The sequence below is a fragment of the Hemiscyllium ocellatum genome, chromosome 33 (genome assembly GCF_020745735.1).
Source record: "Hemiscyllium ocellatum isolate sHemOce1 chromosome 33, sHemOce1.pat.X.cur, whole genome shotgun sequence".
NCBI classification, from domain to species: domain Eukaryota; kingdom Metazoa; phylum Chordata; class Chondrichthyes; order Orectolobiformes; family Hemiscylliidae; genus Hemiscyllium; species Hemiscyllium ocellatum.
The window spans coordinates 23,589,568-23,615,396 of NC_083433.1; the positions used below are offsets into that span (position 1 = coordinate 23,589,568).

The 25,829-nt window shown below is 44.2% G+C and overlaps 1 protein-coding gene across 2 annotated transcripts in view; it reads right to left on the reverse strand.

The window, feature by feature from the left end:
- gcat (glycine C-acetyltransferase) overlaps positions 1-15,985 on the reverse strand; it is a 37,059-nt gene extending 21,074 nt beyond the window's left edge. Inside the window, exons 1-6 of one of the 2 annotated variants that reach the window (XM_060849525.1) lie at positions 15,861-15,985; positions 9,809-9,939; positions 9,041-9,142; positions 5,904-6,050; positions 4,837-4,991; positions 3,883-3,965 (exon numbers count right to left, since the gene is read on the reverse strand). In XM_060849525.1, the coding sequence (XP_060705508.1) occupies positions 3,883-3,965; positions 4,837-4,991; positions 5,904-6,050; positions 9,041-9,142; positions 9,809-9,939; positions 15,861-15,921 (679 nt within the window). In that variant the 5' untranslated portion in view covers positions 15,922-15,985. Of the gene's footprint in view, positions 1-3,882; positions 3,966-4,836; positions 4,992-5,903; positions 6,051-9,040; positions 9,143-9,808; positions 9,940-15,751 lie in introns of both variants that reach the window. The other variant, XM_060849524.1, reaches the window with a different exon arrangement.
- Between the last annotated feature and the right edge of the window lie 9,844 nt (positions 15,986-25,829).

Consider the following 25,829-nt stretch of genomic DNA (forward strand, 5'->3'; position numbering starts at 1 on the left):
GGTGGGTGTCTGGAATGCCTTGCCAACAGAGGTGGTAGAGGCAGGCCCAGTAGATTAATTTAAGGTGCGTCTGGACAGATGCATGAGTAGGTGGGGAGCAGAGGGATACAGAAACTGGGCGACAGGTTTAGACAATAGATTTGGATCAGCTCAGGCCTGGAGGACCGAAGGGACTGTTCCTGGGCTGTAAATTTTCCTTGTTCTTTGTATCTGCCATTAAACGCCAGTATGAAAATATATCTGGCTCACTAATGCCCTTCAGGCAAGGAAATCTATAGTTCTTACCAAGCTTGGCCCAGATTAGTCCAGAGACACAGCAAAAGTCACAGCTGACTCTTAAATGCTTTCTGAAATGGTTGAGCAAGCCAATCAATTCAAGGACAGTTAAGGATGGGCAACAATTGCAGAGTTAGAACAAACAGAGTTGTAGTCTCTGGTTTGTTACCCGTGCCACGTGATAGAGTGTCGAGGAATAGGGAGAAAGAGCAGTTAAATGCGTGGCTACAGGGATGGTGCAGGAGGGAGGGATTCCGGTTTCTGGACAACTGGGGTCCTTTCTGGGGAAGGTGGGACCTCTATAAAAAGGATGGGCTACACCTGAACCTGAGGGGCACCAGTATCCTTGGGGGGAGGTTTGCTAGTGCTCTTTGGGAGGGTTTAAACTAACTCCGCGGGGGCATGGGAACCAGGACTGTAGCTTTAGGGTACAGGACCTTGAGTGTAGGGAGGTTAGGAATAATGCAGAGATCTCTAAGGAGGGTGCCTGTAACCAGAAAGGTGGATTGAAGTGTGTATACTTCAATGCCAGAAGTATAAGGAATAAGGTAGGTGAACTTGCAGCGTGGGTTGGTACCTGGGACTTCGATGTTGTGGCCATTACAGAGACGTGGGTAGAACAGGGACAAGAATGGCTGTTGCACGTTCCAGGGTTCAAATGTTTTAGTAGGATCAGACATGGGGGTAAAAAAGGGAGAGGCGTGGCATTACTTGTCAAAGACAGTATCACAGCAGTGGAATGGACGATGGAAGAGGACTTGCCATCTGAGGTAGTTTGGGCTGAGGTTAGAAATAGGAAAGGTGAGGTCACCCTGTTAGGTGTTTTCTACAGGCCTCCTAATAGTCCTAGAGAAGTAGAGGATAATATTGCGAGGATGATTCAGGAAAAGAGTGAAGGTAGCAGGGTGGTTGTTATGGGGGACTTTAACTTCCCAGATATTGACTGGGAGAGCTATAGCTCGAGTTCATTAGATGGGTCGGTGTTTGTACAATGTGTGCAGGAGGGTTTCCTGACACAATATGTCGACAGGCCAACAAGAGGGGCGGCTATATTGGATTTGGTTCTAGGTAATGAACCAGGCCAGGTGTTAGACTTGGAGGTAGGTGAGCACTTCGGGGACAGTGACCACAACTCAGTGACTTTTACTTTAGTGATGGAGAGGGATAATCGTGTGCCGCAGGGCAAGAGCTATAGCTGGGGGCAGGGAAATTATGATGCAGTGAGGCATGACTTAGGTTGTGTGGATTGGAAAAACAGGCTTCAAGAGAAGAACACTAATGAGATGTGGGGATTGTTCAAGGAGCAGCTACTGCGTGTCCTCGATAGGTATGTACCAGTCAGGCATGGTGTAAATGGCCTTGTGAGGCAGCCGTGGTTTAGTAAGGAATTGGAGTCCCTTGTGAAAGGGAAGAAGGCGGCATATGTAAAGATGAGGCGTGAAGGTTCAGTAGGGGCGATTGAGAGTTATAAGGTAGCCAGGAAGGAGCTAAAGAGGGAGCTAAGAGAAGCGAGAAGGAGACATGAAAAGTCTTTAGCTGGTAGGATTAGGGAAAACCCAAAGGCTTTCTATAGGTATGTCAAGAATAAAAGGATGACTAGGGTAGGTATCGGTCCAGTCAAGGATAGTAGTGGGAAGTTGTGTGTGGAGGCGGAGGAGATTGGAGAGACATTAAATCAGTACTTTTCATCAGTATTCACTCAGGAACAGGACACTGTTGCTGATGTGAATATGGAATCACAAATAATTAGAATGGATGCCCTGGAAATATGCAGGGAAGAGGTTTTGGGAATATTGGAAAGGATGAATATAGATAAGTCTCCTGGGCCTGATGGCATTTACCCCAGGATCCTATGGGAAGCTAGGGAGGAGATAGCAGAGCCATTGGCCTGGATTTTTATGTCGTCATTGTCAACGGGAATAGTACCAGAGGACTGGAGGATAGCGAATGTGGTCCCATTGTTCAAGAAAGGGAGTAGGGATAGCCCTAGTAACTATAGGCCAGTGAGTCTGACTTCAGTGGTGGGCAAAGTCTTAGAGAGAATGGTAAGGGATAAGATTTATGAACATCTGGGTAGGAATAACGTGATCAGGGATAGCCAGCATGGTTTTGTGAAGGGCAGGTCGTGCCTCACAAACCTTATTGAGTTCTTTGAGAAGGTGACTAAGGAAGTGGATGAGGGTAAAGCAGTAGATGTTGTGTATATGGATTTTAGTAAGGCGTTCGATAAGGTTCCCCATGGTAGGCTAATGCTAAAACTTCGGAGGTATGGCATTGAGGATGCATTAGAGGTTTGGATTAGGAATTGGCTGGCTGGAAGGAGACAGAGGGTAGTAGTTGATGGATTATGTTCATCTTGGAGCGCAGTTACTAGCGGTGTACCACAAGGATCTGTTTTGGGACCATTGCTTTTTGTTATCTTTATAAATGATCTAGAGGAAGGACTTGAAAGCTGGGTAAGCAAGTTTGCGGATGACACAAAAGTCGGTGGAGTTGTGGATAGTGAGGAAGGAAGTGGTAGGTTACAGCGGGATATAGATAAGTTGCAGAGCTGGGCGGAAATGTGGCAAATGGAATTCAATGTAGCTAAGTGCGAAGTCGTTCACTTTGGTAGGAATAACAAGATGATGGATTACTGGGCTAATGGTAGGCTACTTGGTAGTGTGGATGAGCAGAGGGATCTTGGTGTCTATGTACACAGATCTCTGAAAGTTGCCACCCAGGTAAATAGTGCTGTGAGGAAGGCATATGGTGTACTGGGCTTTATTGGCAGGGGAATTGAGTTCCGGAGTCCTGAGGTCATGTTGCAGTTGTATAAGACTCTGGTGAGGCCTCATCTGGAGTATTGTGTGCAGTTTTGGTCGCCATACTATAGGAAGGATGTGGAAGCTTTAGAACGAGTGCAGAGGAGGTTTACCAGGATGTTGCCTGGAATGGTAGGAAAATCTTATGAGGAAAGGCTGAGGCACTTGGGGCTGTTCTCATTGGAGAAGAGAAGGTTTAGGGGAGATCTGATAGAAGTGTATAAGATGATTAGGGGTTTAGATAGGGTAGATACTAAGAACCTTTTACCGCTAATGGAGTCAGGTGTTACTAGGGGACATAGCTTTAAATTAAGGGGTGGTAGGTATAGGACAGATGTTAGGGGTAGATTCTTCACACAGCGGGTTGTGAGTTCATGGAATGCCCTGCCCGTATCAGTGGTGAACTCTCCTTCTTTATGGTCATTTAAGCGGGCATTGGATAGGCATTTGGAAGTTATTGGGCTAGTATAGGTTAGGTAGGATTCGGTCGGCGCAACATCGAGGGCCGAAGGGCCTGTACTGCGCTGTATCCTTCTATGTTCTATGTTCTATGTTACACCCATTTAAAAACAAACAAAAGAAAAGAGAAGAATACAAAAAAAAATCTTAACCAGAAGTTAACTTGTAGTCAGGGCTAAAATGGACCCAGAATTCAAACCATTAAGCAGTGGCAGAGAGGTGACTGAAGGAAGATGAGTACAGGGCTGCAGTGGTTAGCCAAAATGAAGCCTGCACCGCTTTATCATGATTTCTCTGCTCTACAATACAAGCTCTCCACCCCTAGGGCTTTGTGCGCACTCACCTGCTGCTCCACCCAGTGCCTTTCCAAGGGTGGAGTTTACAATATGAACCCGGTCCATTACTCCCAGCAGCTCATCAGTGCCCCTGTCCAAGAGAGAGAGAATGAGAACAGAACTGCAATTTAACAGTTATAATTTTAGATTAGATTCCCTACAGTGTGGAAACAGGCCCTTCGGCCGACCATGTCCACACCGACCCTCTGAAGAGTAACCCACCCAGACCCATTCCCCTAACCTATATTTACCCCTGACTAATGCACCTAACACTGTGGGCAATTCAGCATGGCCAATTCACCTGACCTGCACATCTTTGGATTGAGGGGGGAAACCGGAGCACCCAGAGGATATCCATGCAGACACAGGGACAATGTGCAAACTGCAATAGATGGGAAACGAATCCGGGTCCCTGGTGCTGTGAGACAGCACTGCTAGCCACTGAGCCACCGTGTCACTTTTATTTTTGAAATATTTCAAATCCTGATCTGCACTGTTTTAAATTTGGGACAGCACTGAGGAGGGAAGGGAAAGGAACTCTCTTTGTCAGAATTACAGAAATGTTCTTCCTCAAGGACAGGACAGCCTTTACAGACAATGAGAGGAACTCCCTGTTTGACAGTCAAATTTGGTGCAACATGGAGTTCCTCTGCTCTGTCCCGACAATGATCCAGAGCCTTCATTTCAGATCAACGTCTACTCCTGTAACCCATGAAAGTTGCCCCCAGTCACACTGTGCCAGCAACAGAAACAAAATGTGGCTTTTGGCAACTTCTGTTAACTCTTGCTATCGATAGCACAGGGAAGGGCCAGGATTGGGGAAGGTAAATAACACTTCATATTGTTGGGGAAATCAAGGAGTCAGGCTGAAATTAAACCATACATTAACAGCAAGTCAACAAATCTCTCTTTCGCTCAAACCCTCTCAATCCGACACCGTGCACATGCCCATAGCTTCCTACCGTCCGTTGGGTCCTAAAAACCCAGTGGCATGACATTCATCAATGAAGACCAGGGCGTTGTATTTATCCGAAAGGTCACAAATCTCTTTCAGTGGTGCCACATCACCATCCATGGAGAAAACGCCATCCGTAACAATTAAACGCATTCGGTGTTTCTGGAAGAAAATACACAGAATTGACACGTTCTGGCTAACTATTGGAAGGATGTTGTTAAAATTGAAAGGGTTCAGAGATGATTTACAAAGATGTTGCCAGGCTTGGAAAGTTTGAGCTATAGGGAGAGGCTGAATAGGCTGGGGTTGCTTTCCCTGGAGCGTCAGAGGCTGTGGGGTGACCATATAGAAGTTTATAAAATCATTAGGGGCATAGATAGGATGGACAGACAAGGTCTTTAACCTGGGGTGGGGAGTCCAAAACTCGAGGGCATAGGTTCACGGTGAGAGGGAAGAGGTATAACAAGGACCTAAGGAGCAACTTTTTCACGCAAAGGATGGTGTGTAAATGGATTGAGCTGCCAGAGGAAGTGGTGGAGGCTGCTACAATTAGAGCAGTTAAAAGGCATCTGGATGGGTATATGAATAAGAAGGGTTTAGAGGGATATGGACCAAGTGCTGGCAAGTGGTACTAGATTAGGTTAGGATATCTGGTCAGCATGGACGAATTGAACTGAAGGATCTGTTTCTATGTATTAAATATTTCAACCTTTTCCTCAGCAACTATATTAATTTATTTCATCAGAACTATCCGAAATCTCCAATATAAATGGACACTTTTGGAGGGTTAAAAACTGAGAGGAATACACAGTGAAAATTAAATTTCAATTGCTCTGATGGGGTTTCTGCAGGATCCCCAGGCATACCACTGCGCTGGATTAACTACTGTGTCTGGCCAATGGAAAATCCAGGTCCATGATTACAGGTTGTCTTTGAAAGGTCGAAGGAATATGATTTCAGTGATACAGAAATTGAAGGGGCCCAAGTGTCATCTGCCCCAGGTTAGGCAAGCATTTTAATAGTGATAATAATGAACTGATGTGAAGGCATTGAAACAAGTGCAGTCAAATATACCTGGGCTTCCTTCAACTTGGCCTCCAGATCAGATAGGTCCAGGTGTTTGTAGCGGTATTTGTTGGCCTTGCAAAGTCGGACTCCATCGATGATCGATGCATGGTTGAGTTCATCTGAGAGAATGGCATCTTCAGGGGTTAACAGGACCTGAGAAAAGCCACAGCCGAATGAGAGATTAATCAGCCTGGAACTGCGGAATCCACTCATTCTACAAGAATATGAATGTCATGCTTAGGATGTTTCAGTGCCCCGATTATACAATGCCACAAAGTCGGGGGGTGCAAATCTGACTGCTGATTCTCAGTAGAGATCAGTCAATGGGAATGAAATCCTTGACTGAGCCTTGGTGGGCAGGGGTCTTACCAATGACAGGAGATTATACTGGGGGAGAAACAAACACACTACTTTTCAGATTATGCACAGGTACAGCAAATTATCAGGAAAGCTAATAAAGTGTTTTGTTTTATTGCAAGAGAAAGTGATTGCAAGCATGGGGAGATAATGTTTATGTTTTACAAGGCATCAGCAATTGTAATATACAAGATCCTGAAAGCACTTGACTTGTTGGATGTGGAGAGCATCATAGAATCTCTACAGTGTGGAAGCAGGCCACTTGGTCCATCGGGTCCACACTAACCCTCTGAACAGCATCCCACCTAAACTCACACCCCCAACCTATCCCTGTAACCCAGCATTCCCCAAGGTTAATTCCCAAACCTGCATATCCCTATGGACAATTTAGTATGGCCAATTTACCTAACCTACACATCTTTGGACAGTGAGAGGAAAACAGAGCACCTAGAGGAAACCTATGCAGACAGGGGGAGATGGTACAAACTTCACAGAGGCAGTCACCCGAGGCTGGAATCGAACCCAGATCCCTGGCACTGTGAGGCAGCAGTGCTAACCACTGAGCCTCCCTGCTATACTACATTTTCTCTTGAGAGGATCAAGAAATAGGGGGTCACAGTTTAAAAATAAGGAGTTGCCTAGTTAAGACAGAGATAAGGAAACCGTTCTTCTTTCAGAGGGTTGTTTCGTTTTGGAATTTCTTTCCACATAAGGCAGTGGTTGCAGAGATCTCAAATATTTTTAAGGCAGAGGTATTTAGATTCTTGATTACCATGGGGATGAAAGATTATCAAGGATATGTAGGAATCGAGAGTTGAGATCAAAATCAGATCAGCCATGATCTTAGTGAATGGCAGAGCAGGCTTGAAAGGCTGAGTGCACTACTCTTGTTCCTGGTTTGCATTATCCCACCAAGTTGTTAATCAACCTGTTGTGATGTTGTAGGAGTTCAGAACTAAAGGAAGTTCAGATAGCATGTGTGCACATGAACATTGGTTTAGGGAGAACCACGAGGACCCCTGAAAAATGAAGTGACATTTTTCCCACGGACCTGTGCAACATCCCTTTAAAAACAGTTAATCCAATACCCCTGTTCAAATTGTAAGTGAATCTGCTTCCATCCACTGCCAGGCAGTGCATTGGAGATCACAGCTCAGTTCCAAAGAACTCCAAATCACCTGCTGCCCCACCTGAAATCCCAAGAGGGTTTTTACTCAGCTGACATCAGGTTTGGAGGGACTGTCTTATGGATAAAGATTGAATAGATAGGGGCTGAAAAAATCCACCTTATTGAAGAGACATACAAAATTCTTAGGGAAATACAGGGTCGATGTGGAGAGGTTGTTTCACTTGTGGGAGTCTAGGACCAGAGGATATCATCACAAAATAAAGGGTTGCATATTTTAAGACAGAGATGAGGAGGAATTTCTTCTCTTAGGAGGTTGTGAATCTGTGGAATTATTTACAGAGGGTTGTTAAGGTGGGTTATCAAGTATGTTCAAGACTGAGCTAGATTTTTAGTCAGTAAGGGAATGGAATGTTGTTGGGGCAAAGCAGGAAAGTGGAGGTGAGAATTATCAAATCAGCCGTGATCTCACTGAATTACGGAGCAGACTCTATGGGCTGAAAAACCTCCTTCTGCTCCTAGGTCTTATGCTCTTTTGGTTACTTTTCAATTCCTCTAGTATTGAATGAGAATGAAGAATGTCAGGAAATATTCCTTATCAAGTAATATCAAGCCGAGAACTGCGTGGCAGTAAGCTGCTTTCTTCTGGATGAATATCCAACACCAGATGGCTCCTCCAAATGGGGAAATATCAAGGGTCACTAAGCAGTGAATGTTTATTGTGCAATATCAGATTTCAAATAAAACATCTTTGTTCCAGATATAAGATTTGTGACTGCCAATGCTTTCTTGACACTTGCCTCAGTAAGGGGCCAGATGACATCAGTAAGATTGCAGGATACAGTATCTCTCGGGAACAAGCTGTACCACTGCAAGACAGCATCACCTCTTATGACCATACATGTCTGAAAATGCCTGATCTCAGAAGCTAAGCAGACTCAGGCCTGGTTAGTACTTGGATGAGAGACTGCCTGGGAACACCAGCAGCAGGAGGCTTTTTGGGCCCTCTTGCAGCACAGTGGTAGTGCCGCTATCCCTGGACCCAGAGTGCCAGGCCCAGAGGTGTGTAATAACATCTCTGAACAGGTTAATTAGAAAAATAGGTTAATTTTTTTTAAAATTCACCTCTTAAAATTTACCTGATGCAGTTCATTGGAATAACCATATGGCTACTTTCAAAGATGCCAAGATGAAAGGAAAATGGGTCAATAATATTTTGTACACATAGATTGGCTAACTGTGCAGCTGTTGAGTACGTTCAGAACAGAGATCCATAAATTTCTAGACATTTAAAGATGCCCAAGGGGTACAGGATAGTGCAGGAAAGTTGCATGGAGGTAAAATACCAGCCATGATCTAGTTGAATAACATAGTAGCCCTGAGGAGCCAAATGGCCTACTCCTGTTCCTATTTCCTATGATCCTAGACCTAACAGATTTTCCTCATTCTAGCTCAAAATGGTGTCCTTGCAAATTCCACATCTGAATGAAAATCCAGTGTTGATATGAATCAATAATCTGTCTCATGTAGTGACCACCAATCTCACCCCTCCTATCAAGCTCTTGACAGTTCTGGGCTGTGGAACCATAGAAATTCCTCTGGGAGTTATTCTACACCACCAAGTTTATGGATAAAGGCCTGAGGTTCTTGTATAATCCACCTCAAAAATCCCAGCATTGGCATCAAAACAGCTCGCATAGAGGATGGCATCCTCTCTCTGGTGGAATTTTGCAATCTTGGCCTCTAGGTCCTTGTGCAGATTCTAGGGAAAAAAGAAGAAAAGATTGAGGTTAGATCAGCAATACTGCTCACACCAATCAAACTAATCCTGCCAGGAAATCACAAGATACTTTCCCAATCAGTAAACAGGGAACCCTTCCATTCATGGGAGGATTGTTGCTGAGTTCTGTTGTGTTTCAAAAGTCATCATCAATTAGTGCTTCCAGTAGCAATGAAAGAATTTGGGACGTTTGTCAGAAAATGGCAGGATGAGAACAGGGGACTTGTAGAACGAGGTGGTTTGATGAAACGAGAAAATGCAGCTCGTGACTTTGCATTGGGAGCAGTTCCGAAAGGTTCACTCAACTGTTAAGCAAATTTGAGTTAAGAGGAGAGAGAGGTGATTTTATTAAAACATGGGTGCATGCTGGGAGAACGCTTCCTTTCACTGGGGAATCCAGAAATTGTGGGGCACAGTTCTAAGATGAGGGGTCTCTGAATTAAGATGGAGATGAAGAGGATTTCCTTCTCTCAGAGGGTTTTTAAATGTTTGAAATTCTCACCCTCAGTAAGCAGTCGGTTCCCACTTCTCTGCTCAGTGTTCAGGGATAAACGGAAAGAGGAAGCTGCATTAGGCCAATTGTGAAAATAGAAGAAAGCAGTTGGGTTCAACAACTTTGTCTGGTCTAAGAAACCCTGGTGAACTGACCTGGGTGCCGCAAATGAAACGGACAGAGCTGAGTCCTGCTCCATATAGATTCAGAGCGTCGATTCCTGACTGTATCACTGCGGGGTCACTCGAGAGGCCCAGGTAGTTGTTTGCGCAGAAATTCACAATGGCTGAATGGAGAACAGGGAGGGAGAGAAAGTATATGAAAGAGAATGGACACCAGTAAATTGTTCCCTGGATATTCAATTACCCAGCTAACAGCAATCACATTGGAATAATTCAAAACAAAGCATAATGCAAAGGGACGAGAGAGAGATGCCCTGCCATCTCAATGAGTAGTAGTATCAGGCAAATACTGGAAGCTTTACTGACAACACAAGCAGGCCACTAACTGAAGTTACTGACTAGTCCCAAAACCTCCCACCCAGCCGATCACCATTGTTACTAACGGTTCCCATCTGGCTGGTGTTCTGCAGGCTGCGATATCTGAATTTTACAACATCCTGGGCCACAGCAGATCTTTAGGCAATTACAAAATATTAATCTAAGACAGTGAAGAAAAAAAGCAACTAAAACATTGCTATGATCAAACTAAACAAGCCTCCAAAAGTGAGCAAAGAAAGTAAATACTGCAGCACGAAGTGCACACTGAAATGAAACCCCCTGACTGAGGGGGACTGGAAAATGTTGTTCTCATGACAGTGCAACCACTGTTGTACTTGGTAAGGGTCTGGGATTAGGAATGTCATTGGTGAATAAGTGAGTCCCAAGGCATCCCTACCCTCAGCTCAGTGAGTCTGAAGCAGCCCCACCCTACATACGGTTTACAGAATACAGTTGGAACTAGTGTCCACAGAATCTGCGACACCTGGGTATTTTCAGAGCACTCCATATTTATTACAGTTGGAATCAGTATTAGGAATGGAAAATGGATCAAGAAGCAGGATTAATTTTTCTGATCGCCCTGTTTGGACAGGGAGGCTAAAGCTGTGATGCCCAATACAGTTAAAACATTTGCTGACAATATCGACTTTGTACAAGTTTGGTCACTTTCACGGGGCACCACAACGTTGCCACCTGTGGGACAGGGTTGGAACAACAGCACCTTCAGGAACTAATACAGCTGAGGATTTCATGAACCCAAATGTCTCAGCAAAACGGTTTTGACCATGAGAAATGACAGGAATAAACTATTGTAAACTGGTCATTCAGACAATGAGCAACATGAAGGGAGACTCAGTACTGAACCATCAGTGTGCAGGCTAGGGCTCCACATGAACATAACAGCACTGATCATCGTAAAGTATCTGAGATTGCTGAATACTTTGAATCAGTGTCACTTGATGTGTAAACATGACCAATTCTATTCAGGTTTCTCTCAGCTCAGGGTCTCATCCCAATAGCAGGTTAGGCTTCAAGATTAGTTCAAGAAATATTCAGGATCTCACATGATGTAACAAGAGACCGTGTATCGAGGCAAAAAAAATATGAAGAACTTCAATAAAACACTGGTTTCAGCTACAATTGGAGTATTGTGTCCAATTCAGAATATTACACTTCAGAATGAAGGTGAAGGCTTAGGGAGAATACAGAAACAATTTATGAGAATAGTTCCAGGGACAAGAAACTTCAGTTGAATTGATTGGAGTAGATGAGGTATTTCGTCTTTGGAAAGAGAAAGTCAAGAGATTTGATACAGGGATTCAAAATCATGAAGGATCATTATAAGGTGGACAGGGGAAAAACCTGGAGGAATGGGAACCAGAAGGAATCGATTAATGTGATCGGAAAAGGAAGCAAAAGTGCCTTCGAAAATCTTATTTTGCAGCAAGAGGTCAAGATTTGGAATGCACTGCCCAAGTGTGTGATGGGACAAATCCAGCTGTAAAATTCAAAAGGAAATTGGAAAAGGCATCTGGAGAGACAGATTTGTCGAGTTACCCAGACTAATGTTGCAAAGACACAATGGGCAGAACAGTCTTCTTCAGAGCTGTGAAACAGTTTGTGCTTCTGACACAGTTCGTGTGGAGCTTAGCCCTTTACCATATTTCCTGAGAGAGAGAGAGGACCTTTATTAGGAGGATTGTGGTATGGAAAATGGCTGATGCAACAGCTGAACCAGTTAGATGTCTTTCAGTCGGCAGTTAAACTAAGAGAAAGGAGAGTTATGGTCAGTGTACACACTGGCTGTTTATCTGAGCAACCAGACAACCAGCCTGACTCTCGAGTTCACAGTCAGATATTCAGTCTGCCAGCTGGCCATTCCATACAGCAAGTGTGAATCCAGTGCAGGCAATCAGAAAATCTCAAATTGTCAAATACCATATCAGTTAGCTGCTGAATATGTGCCACAACTCAATGCAGTAACATATAGACCACTGTATATCAATTAGTTAATAAAGGCCTTTCACAATTTGTAAATATTTGAACAAAAGTACACAAAGGATGTGCTTCCACTAGTGGGGGAGAGAAAGATTAGAACCCATGTGTACAACAGTCAACAAGAATTTGAACATATGAACAAGGAACAAGAATAGGCTACTCAACCCTCAAGCCTGATCCCCCATTCAATAAGATTATGACTGACTTGATTTTAACCTCAACTTTACATTCTTGCATATTCCTGGTAATCTTTCATCTGTTTTGTCATCAAGAATCTAACTTGACATTGAAAATATTTAAAGATGCTACATCCATTTCCTTTTCAGGAAAAAATGTTTCCTCAAAAAACGTTAGGTGGCACGGTGGCTCAGTGGTTAGCACTGCTGCCTCACAGCGCCAGGGACCCAGGTTTGATTCCCACCTTGGACAACTGTCTGTGTGGAGTTTGCACATTCTCCCAGTATCTGCGTGGGTTTCCTGCGGTGCTCTGGTTTCCTCTCACAATCCAAAGATGTGCAGGTTAGGGTGGATTGGCCGTGCTAAACTGCCCATAGTGTTAGGTGCACTTGTCAGGGGTAAATATAGGGTAGGGGAATGGGTCAGGATGGGCTACTCTTCAGAGGGTAGGTGTGGACATGTTGGGTCGAAGGGCCTGTTTCCACACTGTAGAGAATCTAATCTCAGTTTAAACCTAAGGGGGCACCCATTTAAAATAATTTAAATTAGGGAACTTAGAGGAAAATTCCTAACTTTCAGACTACTTTCCCTCTGATTTGTCCAGCTGCTGTGCAGACCTCCAAAGTCTACGTAAAGGGAACACTGGTGGTGAGAACATGGAACCCTTTCCCACAGGAGTGATTGAAGGGAATTACGTCAGTGGATCTAAGCAGAAGCTGTATAAAGGAGGTAGAAGCAATTCTCCTGGCTTTTGCTGATAGACCATGAGTTAAAATGATTGGTAAACATAGAAGTTGAGGGCAGAGCAGTAGACCATTTGGTCCATCGAATTGCTCTGCCATTCAGCACTACCATGGCCGATCCTCTATCTCCACACCATACTCCCACTCTATCCCGCGACATCTAGAAATCTTATACCTTTTGAAATATATTAGTGTCCCAACAGCCTTAGTTGGTAGAAAATTCCACAGGTTCACCACCTTCAAATGAAGAAATTCCTCATCCTTAGGCAAGCTATTCAGTCAAACGTTTACAGTGTATGCTGCACATACTATCTCATCGTTCTTCAGTTACATCGGACTCTAACCTCACACTCCCTCACAGAACCTGCTGCTGAAAGTCAGAACTGGGCTTTTGTTACTCCCCCCCAGACTCAATTATCCAATTCTCTCCTGGTCAGCTTTCCATGCTCTACCTTTGAGCCCGTCCAAAATTGTGCAGCCATATCCAACAGAAAATCACATACAAATCTCTCTACTGCCTTTTCCCTCCATTTCACTGTAATCGCAAACCTGATAAGTCTCAGATCTCTTGAGTTCCTAATGGGAGTGTGGAATTCTCTTCCCAGAAAGTGAACACAGGATTATTAAATATCCTTACAGTTGAGTTAGATAGATTCTTGATTAACAAGGAAGTCAAAGTAAGGGGGTGGTATGAAAGCGAGACTAAGACAGCCTGTGTCTTAAACTCTGGAATTCCCTCCACAAATATTCATATCTCTGTTCCCAGACACCAAGCATTTGATCATTTGCCGTAATAGTTCCACATCATCACTTCTGTCTCCTATGAAAAGGTTTGAAATGTTTTGCAATGTTAAAGGTTCTATTATGGCAGGAGATCTACATAACTAGCATATTTGGACTATTGATGATAGCACATCATCAAAAGTTTTAAAACAGGGGTTATGTGGCATTGGACTGCTCACCAATATATTATTCCTGCAACAAGAACGCTACATAGAAGCACAAAAAATAAGTAGGCCATGTGGCCCTTCAAGCCTGCCCAGCATTCAATACAATCATGGCAGATCCTCCAATTTTGTGGTCACCATCTCTCCATACTCTATGATCTCTTTAGACCCAAGAACTATACCTAGTTTGTTCTTAAAAACATTCAATGTTTTGTTGTGGTTCTGTTTGCTGAGCTGGGAATTTGTATTGCAGACGTTCCGTCCCCTGTCTACATCACTATAAATGCCAGAGGAAACATCATTGAAGCGCTACACAGGAGGTTCCCAAGCACTGAGGATGTCACCTAGATAGGGGACGAAACGTCTGCAATACAAATTCCCAGCTCGGCAAACAGAACCACAACAACGAGCACCCGAGCTACAAATCTTCTCACAAACTTTGAATTCAATGTTTTGGCCTCAACCACTTTGTGTGGCAGAGAATTCCAGAGGATCACCACATTCAGGGTGAAGTAACTTCATTACCATTAGAGGTCACAGAGATAGGGAGGGGACAAACATGGAGGGATTGTTCTTTAGGTGACTCAGGCATGGAGTGAACTCACACCTCCACACTCACTTCCCTCCAAGGCCCCAAGGGATCCTTCCATATCCGCCACAAGTTCACTGTACCTCCACACACATCATCTATTGCATCCGCTGCACCCGATGTGGCCTCCTCTATATTGGTGAGACAGGCCGCTTACTTGCGGAACGCTTCAGAGAACACCTCCGGGCCGCCCGAACCAACCAACCCAATCACCCCGTGGCTCAACACTTTAACTCTCCCTCCCACTCCACCGAGGACATGCAGGTCCTTGGACTCCTCCACCGGCAGAACACAACAACACGACGGCTGGAGGAGGAGCGCCTCATCTTCCACCTGGGAACCTCCAACCACAAGGTATGAACTCAGATTTCTCCAGTTTCCTCATTTCCCCTCCCCCCCCACCTTGTCTCAGTCTGTTCCCTCAACTCAGCACCACCCTCCTAACCTGCAATCCTCTTCCTGACCTCTCCGCCCCCACCCCACTCCAGCCTATCACCCTCACCTTGACCTCCTTCCACCTATCCCACCTCCATCGCCCCTCCCCCTAGTCCCTCCTCCCTACCTTTTATCTTAGCCTGCTTGGCTCTCTCTCTTATTCCTGATGAAGGGCTTATGCTCGAAACGTCAAATTCTCTATTCCTGAGATGCTGCCTGGCCTGCTGTGCTTTGACCAGCAACACATTTGCAGCTGAGATCAGTTCACCTTTTTGTTTAATTGCGAAATGAATGTGACAGCTACTCCTGACAATATCAAGATTATAAATAAAATAATGTCAACTGCGGAGATAATGCAGGATTTTCACCAAATGACTCCTGCCGGAGTCTGGCAGAAGAGATAACTCTCCCAAAAAAAAATTAATAAAGAAGAACACCCAAGGATTTCAGAAAGTGCAGACCCCACACCGTGAGGAGAAGGATCCAAACCCCAGCCCCAGAACGTGGCAATGGGGAGCACATGGGCAAAGACACAGACTTTTTCAGCTAAAAATATGATGAAGCTCAGGAATTCTCCATGTGTTAGTCCCTAACAGGGGCTGCTGTCTCCATTGCTGCAGTAACTGTAGTCTGATGTGGGATATCAACAAGGCCACTCGGTCCCTCAGTGCGGGGCGATCCCCCCCCCGAACACAATCTAAGATCCTACCTCCAGAGCTACCCTCCACTCTGATGTGTGCTCCCTGCTTGGAGGTGATGACCCGCTCGCTTTTCCAGGTGCCAGCCCCCCGGATGCCCTCCAGCTCGGCCTCCATTACCGTGTAGAGCTGGGCCAGGGCGCTCCGAGCGCGGGTAATACCCCGACTCCAAGCGGGACATCGTACCACAGCGACCAGCCCGGTACAGAACATGGCGACGGTACGTCACCACGGCGGGGGGGAGGGGCAGGGTCAGCGACGTAACGCTACCGGGAGGGGCGGGGTCTTTGTCAATTATACGCCACCGGGGTGGGCGTGGACATTACACCACGGAGGTGGGCGGGACGGCAACGTCATCAGCGTTTGCGTCATAGAATAGGCGGGGCCTGTAGTGTGGGCAGGTCCCTCCAGTGTGCGGGGGCGGGGTAAAAGCGGTAAAATGAAGGGTGGAGCCAGTGATGTAAGGTGAAGGGCGGGGCCTGTGACATTGGTAAGGGTAGGGGGAAATTACATCTAGCGGGGGTGTGACCCAATCACATGACCTACGACCCCCTACAACAGCAACTTGTAGCACCTTGAGTATACGAATAATCTCTCAGGAACTTTACAGGAGTGTTATAGACCAACATATCACACTGAGTACATAAAGAGATGTTACATTGGGTGGAGAAAGTTAAAAATCACACACACCAGGTTATAGTTGGACTATAACCTGGTGTTGTGTGATTTTAACTTTGTACACCCCAGTCCAACACCAGCATCTCCAAATCATGAGTGGAGAAAGGTTTGCTCAAAAAAGGTTTAAAGGTGCCTCTTCCAGGACGAGAAACTGGCAGAGAGGTTAATGGGGGAATTTCAGCACCTATGGCTCAGGCAAGCAAAAGCAATGTTGAGGTCCTCTAGCCTTGTGTAGCTCCATAGCTGAAAAATACCAGGCACTGGCTTCTCAAAAGAACTCCAAAACAATGAAGAAGATTGTGGTATTGGAAAAGCACAGCTGATCAGACAGGATCTGAGGAGCAGGAGAGTCAACGTTTCAGACATAAGCCCTTCGTCAGGAATGAGGCTTGTGGGCCAAGGGGACTGAGGGATAAATGGGATGTGGATGGGGGAAGGTAGTTGGGAATGTGATAAGTAGATGAAGATGGGGGGGGTTAAAATGATAGGTCAGAGAGGAGGGTGGAGCAGTTAGGTGGGAAGGAAGATGGGCCATTCAAGAGGGCAGTGCAGAGTTGGAAGGTTGGAATGGGGATAAGGTGGGAGAGGGAAAATGAGGAACCTGGTGAAGTCCACATTCATCCCATGTGGTTGGATGGTCCCAGGGGAAGATGTTCTTCCTCCAGGTGTTGTAGTTAGGGTTTGATGATGCAGCGGGCCCAGGATCTGCATGTCCTTGGGGGAAGAGGAGGGGGGAGTCTGGAATACATTTGGAAACATAAAGGTAAATTATAACACAATGACTGTTTTCTGGCATACTCACTGTAAATTAATCTTGTGACGATGCTGTCACTTTAACAAGATTACTTTGTCCTTGGGTTTTTTTTAAAAGAGGTCATAAAGATAGAGGCTCCAAAATGTCTCAGAAAGAGCCTATTTTAACAATGGCAGGGGAGTGGCCAGTTATCCTAGTTCAGGTTTCTTGTAATTTGGTTTAGTTGTAGCAGAGGAACTGCTGGTAGCAGACTGTTAGAAACTGCAGTGGAGAAAAGGTTCCATGCTTCAGCAGATGATCCCTGCCTGATTTTTCTCCCTGAAATCTCTCCTGCCTGTAAGAACCTGTGTTTGAATTTGCCTTTAGCTAAGGGATGTTTATGGGATGTTGCAGGAATTGGAACAGCTCCTTAGTTAAGTTGCTATAAGGAGTCGGTTGGGTTTTCAAATAGTTAAGTTATTCTAAATTCTGTTTTCCTTTGTTGGTGTTTCAACTGTAGTGTTTAAATAAATTCTGTTTCACTTCAAGCCAAATAGTTTTACCAGTTGCATCACACCTGGAATACTCACTCCACATCTGCCATTAAAATAAAAAAAATAGGATCTAGGTTACCTTAAAATATTTCAGGGTAGGTCTAGCCTGATCCATAAACAGATTGGGGCTCTTGTTGGGATTGATTCTGTCATTCCAGTTTGGGTTTAGGGTTGCTGGACTTAAAGGTAGTGAGTGGTAGGTGTTAGTGTCTTTTTCTGTCAGGTGTTGAATTCGGTTGGTTTAAACAGTGTTTGGTGTAGTAATGGCTCTTTCAGTCACTCAGAGTTTTCTAGGGGTGGAAGAAATGACTTTGGGGGCTTTACAAAAGCAAAGCTGGTGGAATTGGCAGACAAGCTGAAAGTGGAGTTGACTTCATCTGTGAGAAAAGGAGTGATAATTACAGCCACAGCTTGGCATTTAAATTTGCTGGAAAGGCTATTAGATTCTTTGGAAATGGCTAAAATTCATTTGAAAATGAAGCAGCCTGAGTTAGAGTAAAAAATGAGGTCTGCAGATGCTGGAGATCACAGCTGCAAATGTGTTGCTGGTCAAAGCACAGCAGGCCAGGCAGCATCTCAGGAATAGAGAATTCGACGTTTCGAGCATAAGCCCTTCATCAGGAATTCCTGATGAAGGGCTTATGCTCGAAACGTCGAACTCTCTATTCCTGAGATGCTGCCTGGCCTGCTGTGCTTTGACCAGCAACACATTTGCAGCCTGAGTTAGAGCCAAGTGAAAAAGAGAGAATACCTACAGTGTGGAAACAGGCCCTTCAGCCCAACAAGTAACAAAGAGGATTGATGAGGGCAGAGCAGTAGATCTGATCTATATGGACTTCAGTAAGGTGTTCGACAAGGTTCCCCATGGGAGACTGATTAACAAGGTTAGATCTCATGGAATAAAGGGAGAACTAGCCATTTGGATACAGAACTGGCTCAAAGATAGAAGACAGAGGATGGTGGTGGAGGGTTGTTTTTCAGACTGGAGGCCTGTGGTCAGTGTAGTGCCACAAGGATCGGTGCTGGGTCCTCTACTTTTTGTTATTTACATAAATAATTTGGATACGAGCATAAGAGGTACAGTTAGTAAGTTTGCAGATGACACCAAAATTGGAGGTGTAATGGACAATGAAGAGGGTTACCTCCGATTAAAACAGGATCTTGATCAGAAGGGCCATGGGCCGAGAAGTGGCAGATGGAGTTTAATTCAAATAAATGTGAGGTGCTGCATTTTGGGAAAGCAAATCTTAGCAGGACTTATACACTTAATGATAAGATCCCAGGGAGTGTTGCTAAACAAAGAGACCTTGGAGTGCAGGTTCATAGCCCCTTGAATGTGGAGTCGCAGGTAGATAGGATAGTGAAGTATGCTTTCTTTAATTGGTCAGAGTATTGAGTACAGGAGTTGGGATGTCATGTTGCGGCTGTACGGGACATTGGTTAGGCCACTGTTGGAATATCGCATGCAATTCTGGTCTCCTTCCCATTGGAAAGATGTTGTGAAACTTGAAAGGGTTCAGAAAAGATTTAAAAGGATGTTGCCAGGATTGGAGGATTTGAGCTACAGGGAGAGGCTGACCAGGCTGGGCTGTTTTCCCTGGAGCATCGGAGGCTGAGTGGTGAACTTATAGAGGTTTACAAAATTATGTGGGACTAGATTGGGTTGGGATATCTGGTCAGCATGAACGGGTTGGAATGAAGGGTCTGTTTCCATGCTGTACATCTCAATGACTCTGATTCTTAAGACCACACCAGCCCTCCAAAGAGTAACCTACTGAGACCCATTCCCCTACATTTAACCCCTGGCTAATACATCTCTGAACACTGTGGACAATTTAGCACAGCCAATTTACCTAACCTGCACATCTTTGGATTGTGGGGGGAATCCGGAGCACCTGGACGAAACCCACACTGATGTGGGGAGAATGTGCAAACTCCATACAGACAGTCACCCGAGGCTGGAATTGAACCCTGATCCCATGAGGCAGCAGCGCTAACCACTGAGCCACCGTGCCACCCTGAGAGAAAAGGAAATGAAACAGTTTGAATTACAGTTAAAAGCAGAGGAAAGAGAAAAATAACAAATCAGTTTAACAGTACGAAAATGGAAAGAGAAAAAGTTTGAATTTCATAAATTGGCACTTAGGTAGAGAAGCCGGCTTAAAAGGATGGAGATGAAAGGAGAAGGTAGGCTGAGTGAGGAAGACAGTGAGGATGAGCAAACCCCTCGTAACCAAAGGGTTGGCGGGGATCTGTTTAAATATATCCAAGCATTGCCTAAATTTGAGAAAGATGTAGAAGCCTTTTTCATTTCATTTGAGAAGGTGGCTAAACAAATGTAGTGGTCAGTGACTATGTGAGTTTTGTTGATCCAAACAGAACAGGTAGGTAGAGAAAGTGATGTATTTGCATCACTTTCAGAAGACGTAACTGAGGAGTATGGGGAGATGAAGAAAGCCACCTTAAGTGTACATGAACTTCTGCCAGAAGCCTATAGACAACGTTTCAGGAATCTAAGGGAGGACCTTGGTCAAAAATACATTGAGTTTGAAAGGATCAAACAAAGTAATTTTTAAAGGTGGAGAAGGGTATTAAAACATAGATCAAACATATGACACTCTTAGAGAGACAATTATTTTGGAGGAGTTCAAAAATTCACTTCCTGAAGTAGTCATAGTCATAGTCATAGAGTCATAGAGATGTACAGCGTGGAAACAGACCCTTCGGTCCAACCCGTCCATGCCGACCAGATATCCCAGCACAATTTAGTCCCACCTGCCAGCATCCGGCCCATATCTCTCCAAACCCTTCCTATTCACATCCAAATACCTCTTAAATGTTGCAATTATACCAGCCTCCACCACTTCCTCTGGCAGCTCATTCCATATCCGTACCATCCTCTCTGTGAAAGCATTGCCCCGAAGGTCTCTTTTATATCTTTCCCTTTTCACCCTAAACCCTATGCCCACTAGTTCTGGACTCCCTGACCCCGGAGAAAAGACGTTGTCTATTTATCCTATCCATGCCCCTCATAATTTTATAAACCTCTATAAGGTCACCCCTCAGCTTCCGAAGCTCCAGGGAAAACAGCCCCAGCCTGTTCAGCCTCTCCCTATAGCTCAAATCCTCCAACCCTGGGAACATCCTTGTAAATCTTTTCTGAAGCCTTTCAAGTTTCACAACATCTTTCCAATAGGAAGGAGACCAGAATTGCATGCAATATTCCAACAGTGGCCTAACCAATGTCCTGTACAGCCGCAACATGACCTCCCAACTCCTGTACTCAATACTCTTCCACTGTAAATACAGATGCAAAATACTCGTTTACTATCTCTCCCATCTCCTGCGGTTCCACACAAAAGCCTCCTCACTGATATTTGAGGGGCCATATTCTGTCCCTAGTTAGCCTTTTGTCCTTAAATGTATTTGTAAAAACCCTTTGGATTCTCCTTAACCCTATTTCCCAAAGCTATCGCATGTCCCCTTTTTGCCCTCCTGATCTCCCCCTTGTGTATGCTCCTGCTGTCTTTAAAACCATCTAAGGATTAGTGAGAACTCATGTGGAAGAGCAAAATTAAAATAGCAAGATTAGCAGCTGAAATAGCTGATGGTTATGAGTTGTTTCATAATTCAAAGTTTGGCTTCCAAAATCAATTTCAATCCATGAGGGATAGAAATTGGTGAGAAGAGAAATCTTCACGTGGAAAGGGAAAAATAGATCACGATGAAGATACAAAGACAACTTACCACAGGGTAAAAAGGATAACCATGAAGTGGAAACAGAAGTTAAAAAGCTCTGGTGTTTTACTGCAACAAAGTAGGCCATGTGAAATCACAGTGTTGGTGGGTTAGAAAAAGCACTGGGAAGATGGATGCAGGAAAACAAAATAAACCAGTGAATTTTGTTGAAATGGTAAAAGAAAGCACCGTGGAGGGTAAAAAGCCGCACGAGAATGTGCAAACTGGTTAAAGGTTGGTTAAGGAGGAAGTGCCAGATCTTCTTAAAACGTCTACTTGCAAAGGTAAGGTTTACTCACATAGGCTAGGAGCAGCAGGTAAACAAGTTCCAGTACTAGGAGATATGGGATCATGTCAATCTTAGATGTTGAGAAATGTAAGAAGGATGACTACCAGGAAATGTGTTATTATGTGGAATTCATGGTGAGACAAGAAGTGCTCCATTTTGTAAAGTGAGATTAGACTGTCCAGTGAAAAGTGGAGAAGGGATGGTAGCTTAATGGAAGAACTCTCAGCTCCAGGAATACAATTTGTCCTTACCAATGATATAGATGGGTCACAGGTAGGAGACCCCCATCTATTTTGCTTTGGTTGAAAAACCAGTAGAAAATCAGGCAACTGAGGTAGTACAGGAAGCATATCCTGGAATTTTTCCTGACTGTACGTTATCAAGGTCACAAAGTCACCGGTTGAAACAGGAGGAAAAATCAAAGACTACAGATAAGAAAGTTGAAGTAGAATTATCAGAGACCATGTTTGATTAAATGGCTGAGACAAAACCCGTGCAGGTGGAGGACAACATAAAAATCTTTAGCTCAGAGAAATTAACTGAGTTACAACAGAAAGATGAAAAACTGAAGAAATTGTATCAAAAAGCGTACATGGAAGAAGAATCTGAGTGTATACCTGAACGCTTGTATCTTAAAAATTATGTCTTGATGAGGAAATGAAGACAATCATTGGATTATAGAAAGGAGGTGTTGTAGGTAGTGCATGAACTACCAGTAGGAGGTCATTTAGGGGTAAGAAAAATTCAAGGTAAAATACAGAAACATTTTTACTGGCCTGGAGTGCATAAGGATGTAGTTGAATTTTGCCAGATATGTCATACAAGTCAGTTAATTGGAAAACTGCAGGCAGTAATAAAACTTGTACCTTGAATACCCATTCCTGCATTTGAGGAACCTTTTACCTTAATTGATTGTGTAGGACTCTGCCTAAAACAAAAGTGGGCATCGATATTTGATAACATTGATGGACTAGATTTCCAGAGGCCATTCCATTATGGAATATCACAGCTAAAAGGATTGTGGAAGAGTAACTCAAATATTTCACTTGACATGGATTACCCACTGAGATACAATCAGATCAAGGGTCAAATTTTACATCAAAATGATTCAAGGAGCTTATAGACAATTTAGGAAAAACAATTCAAATCCACTACATACCATCCAGAATTGCAGAGATCACTAGAAAGGTGGCATCAGATGTTAAAGACCACGCTAAGGACTTACAGTGAAGATTATCTAGATGATTGGAATAAAGGAATTACATTTGTACTGTTTGCCATTTGAGATGCACCAAATGAATTGACCAAACTCAGTGCCAATTGAATTAGTGTTTGGGCATGACGTGAGCAGACTACTAAAATTGATTAAGGAGAAATTGGTAAGACAGAATTCAGAGATCACATGTTTGCACGATGTGTCAAATTTCAGGGAATGGTTAAGTGGAGTGGGGGAGTTTTCTAGACAGCATTTAAAATATCACAGTACAGGGGAACCTCAATTATCTGAATGAGATGTACGGGCACTATTTCGTGCGGATAATCGATTATACGGTTAATCAATTGAATGCCTTTCCTCTGGGACTCGGAGATTTTAAAGTCTGCTCCCCGTTCAGGAGACTGCAGCAGCACACAGCGCGTGACACCCCGTCCCCCTAACCCTGTCCCCTCAAACCCTTTCCAACCTGCCCCCCAACCCAGTCCAACACTGCACCCCCACCCCCAAGCACAAATGGCGCAAGCCTCTGCCCCCAATACCACCCCCTGTCCCCCCCAACCCCGCCCCCCCACTCTGCCCAACACCATACCCCCATACCACCCAAAACCAGCCCCAACTCCATCCAACATTGCCAGCCAGCCCCCCCAACCCCTCCCAGCACTGGAGATTGAGTGAGGTGAACATAGAACATAGAACATTACAGCGCAGTACAGGCCCTTCGGCCCTTCATGTTGCGCCGCCCTGTCATACTAATCTGAAGCCCATCCCATCTACTCTATTCCATGTACGTCATTTGCCTATCCAATGATGACTTAAATGCACTTAAACTTGGCGAATCTACTACCAAGCAAAGCATTCCATACCCTTACTACTCTCTGAGTGAAGAAACTACCTCTGACATCTGTCTTATACCTATCTCCCCTCAAGTGAACTGATTGATAAGGACTCCAAACAGAAATAAATCTCAGAGTATCATGTGAACATACTCAAAGGGTATTTTGATAGGGAAGGAAAGTAAAAGCAGGCTGTTACTGGTTACCACAAAGGGTGAAGAACTAAGTTTAGAGGATTCTGAACTGGACATTCTTCAAATTAAATTAGACAATGAGCAAGTTGTCAAAAATTGGGATAAATTATTGAGTTACTTTCCAGAGGAAAATCAAAATGACCTGAAAGTGTTATTGCTATCGCATAGGGAGATATGTGGAAATAAGCTGGGAAGTACTAATCTAATTATATGTGATGTAGATATAGGAAATGCTGTTCCAATTAAACAATATCCTTATAGACTTAACCCTCTAAAATTGGCACAGGTTCAAATGAGATGAAACACATTCTTCATGACAACATACTTGCAGTGAGTTGCAGTGACTGGAGCTCATTCATGCTAATGGTGCCAAAACCAGATGTTACCCAACATTTATGTGTAGACTAGCGCAAAGCCAATGCAGTTACTAAGTCGGATTCATATCTGATTCCGCGGTTGGAAGATTGTACTGAGAAAATGGGACAAGCAAAGTATATTTCTGAGTTGGCCCCCCACTTTAAGGATACTGGCAGGTTCCATTACCTGAAAGAGCAAAAACAATTTTGGCTTGCATAACACCAAATGGACTGTATCAATTTAAAATCATGCCATTTGGTATGACAAATGCACCAGCCACATTTCAAAGACTAACCAATAAAGTAATTTCTGGATTACCTAATTGTCTGGTATACATTGGCGACCTGGTGATTTTTAGTCACACGTGAAAGGAACATTTGCGGCATTTATCAGACTTATTCGATCGACTTGCCACTGTTGGAATATTGTGTGCAATTCTGGTCTCCTTCCTATTGGAAAGATGTTGTGAAACTTGAAAGGGTTCAGAAAAGATTTAAAAGGATGTTGCCAGGATTAGAGGATTTGAGCTACAGGGAGAGGCTGACCAGGCTGGGGCTGTTTTCCCTGAAGCATCAGAGGCTGAGGGGTGACCTTATGGAGGTTCACAGAATTATGAGGGGCATGGATAGGTTAAATAGGCAAAGTCTTTTCCCTGAGGTCGGAGAATCCAGAACTAGAGGGCATAGGTTTAGGGTGAGAGGGGAAAGATATAAAAAGACCTAAGGGGCAATGTTTTCACAGAGAGGGTGGTACGGGTATGGAATGAGCTGCCAGAGGAAGTGGTGGAGGCTGATACAATTGCAACATTTAAGAGGCATTTGGATGTATATAAATAGGAAACGTTTGAAGGGATATGGGCCGGATGTGGCAGGTGGGACTAGATCGGGTTGGGATATCTGGTCAGCGTAGACGGGTTGGACCGAAGGGTCTGTTTCCAGGCTGTACATCTCTATGACTCTATGACTTCATGAGGTGATCAATCTGGCGAAGAGAGAATTCGTCAAAGTCCAAGTCACGTTTCTGGGCCATGTTATCAGATATGGACAGATAGCCCCACATAATGTGAAAACATAGGTTATTGGGGAGTTTCCCATACCATCAACGAAGACAGCAGTACTACGATTCCTGGGATTGAATGGGTTTTATCAGAAATTCGTACTAAATTTTAGAAGTGTGACTATTCCTCTCACTGAATTACTGAAGAAATGCAGGAAATTTCAGTGGATGGCAGACTGTCAGAAGGCATTTGTCAGCCTGAAAGCTGTGTTAATCACTGCCCTAGTATTAGCCACACCTAATTACACAAAGCCATTCAATGTGAGTGATGTGGGTGTTAGTGCTGTACTCTTGCAAGAAGACGATGAGAAGATAAAAAGACCTTTTGGATATTTCTCCAGGAAATTAAGCATTCATCAACAGAAATATTTGACAATTCAGAAGGAGACTGTGAGTTTGGTTTTGGCGTTGTAACATTTCAACATTTATGTTTCCAGTAAT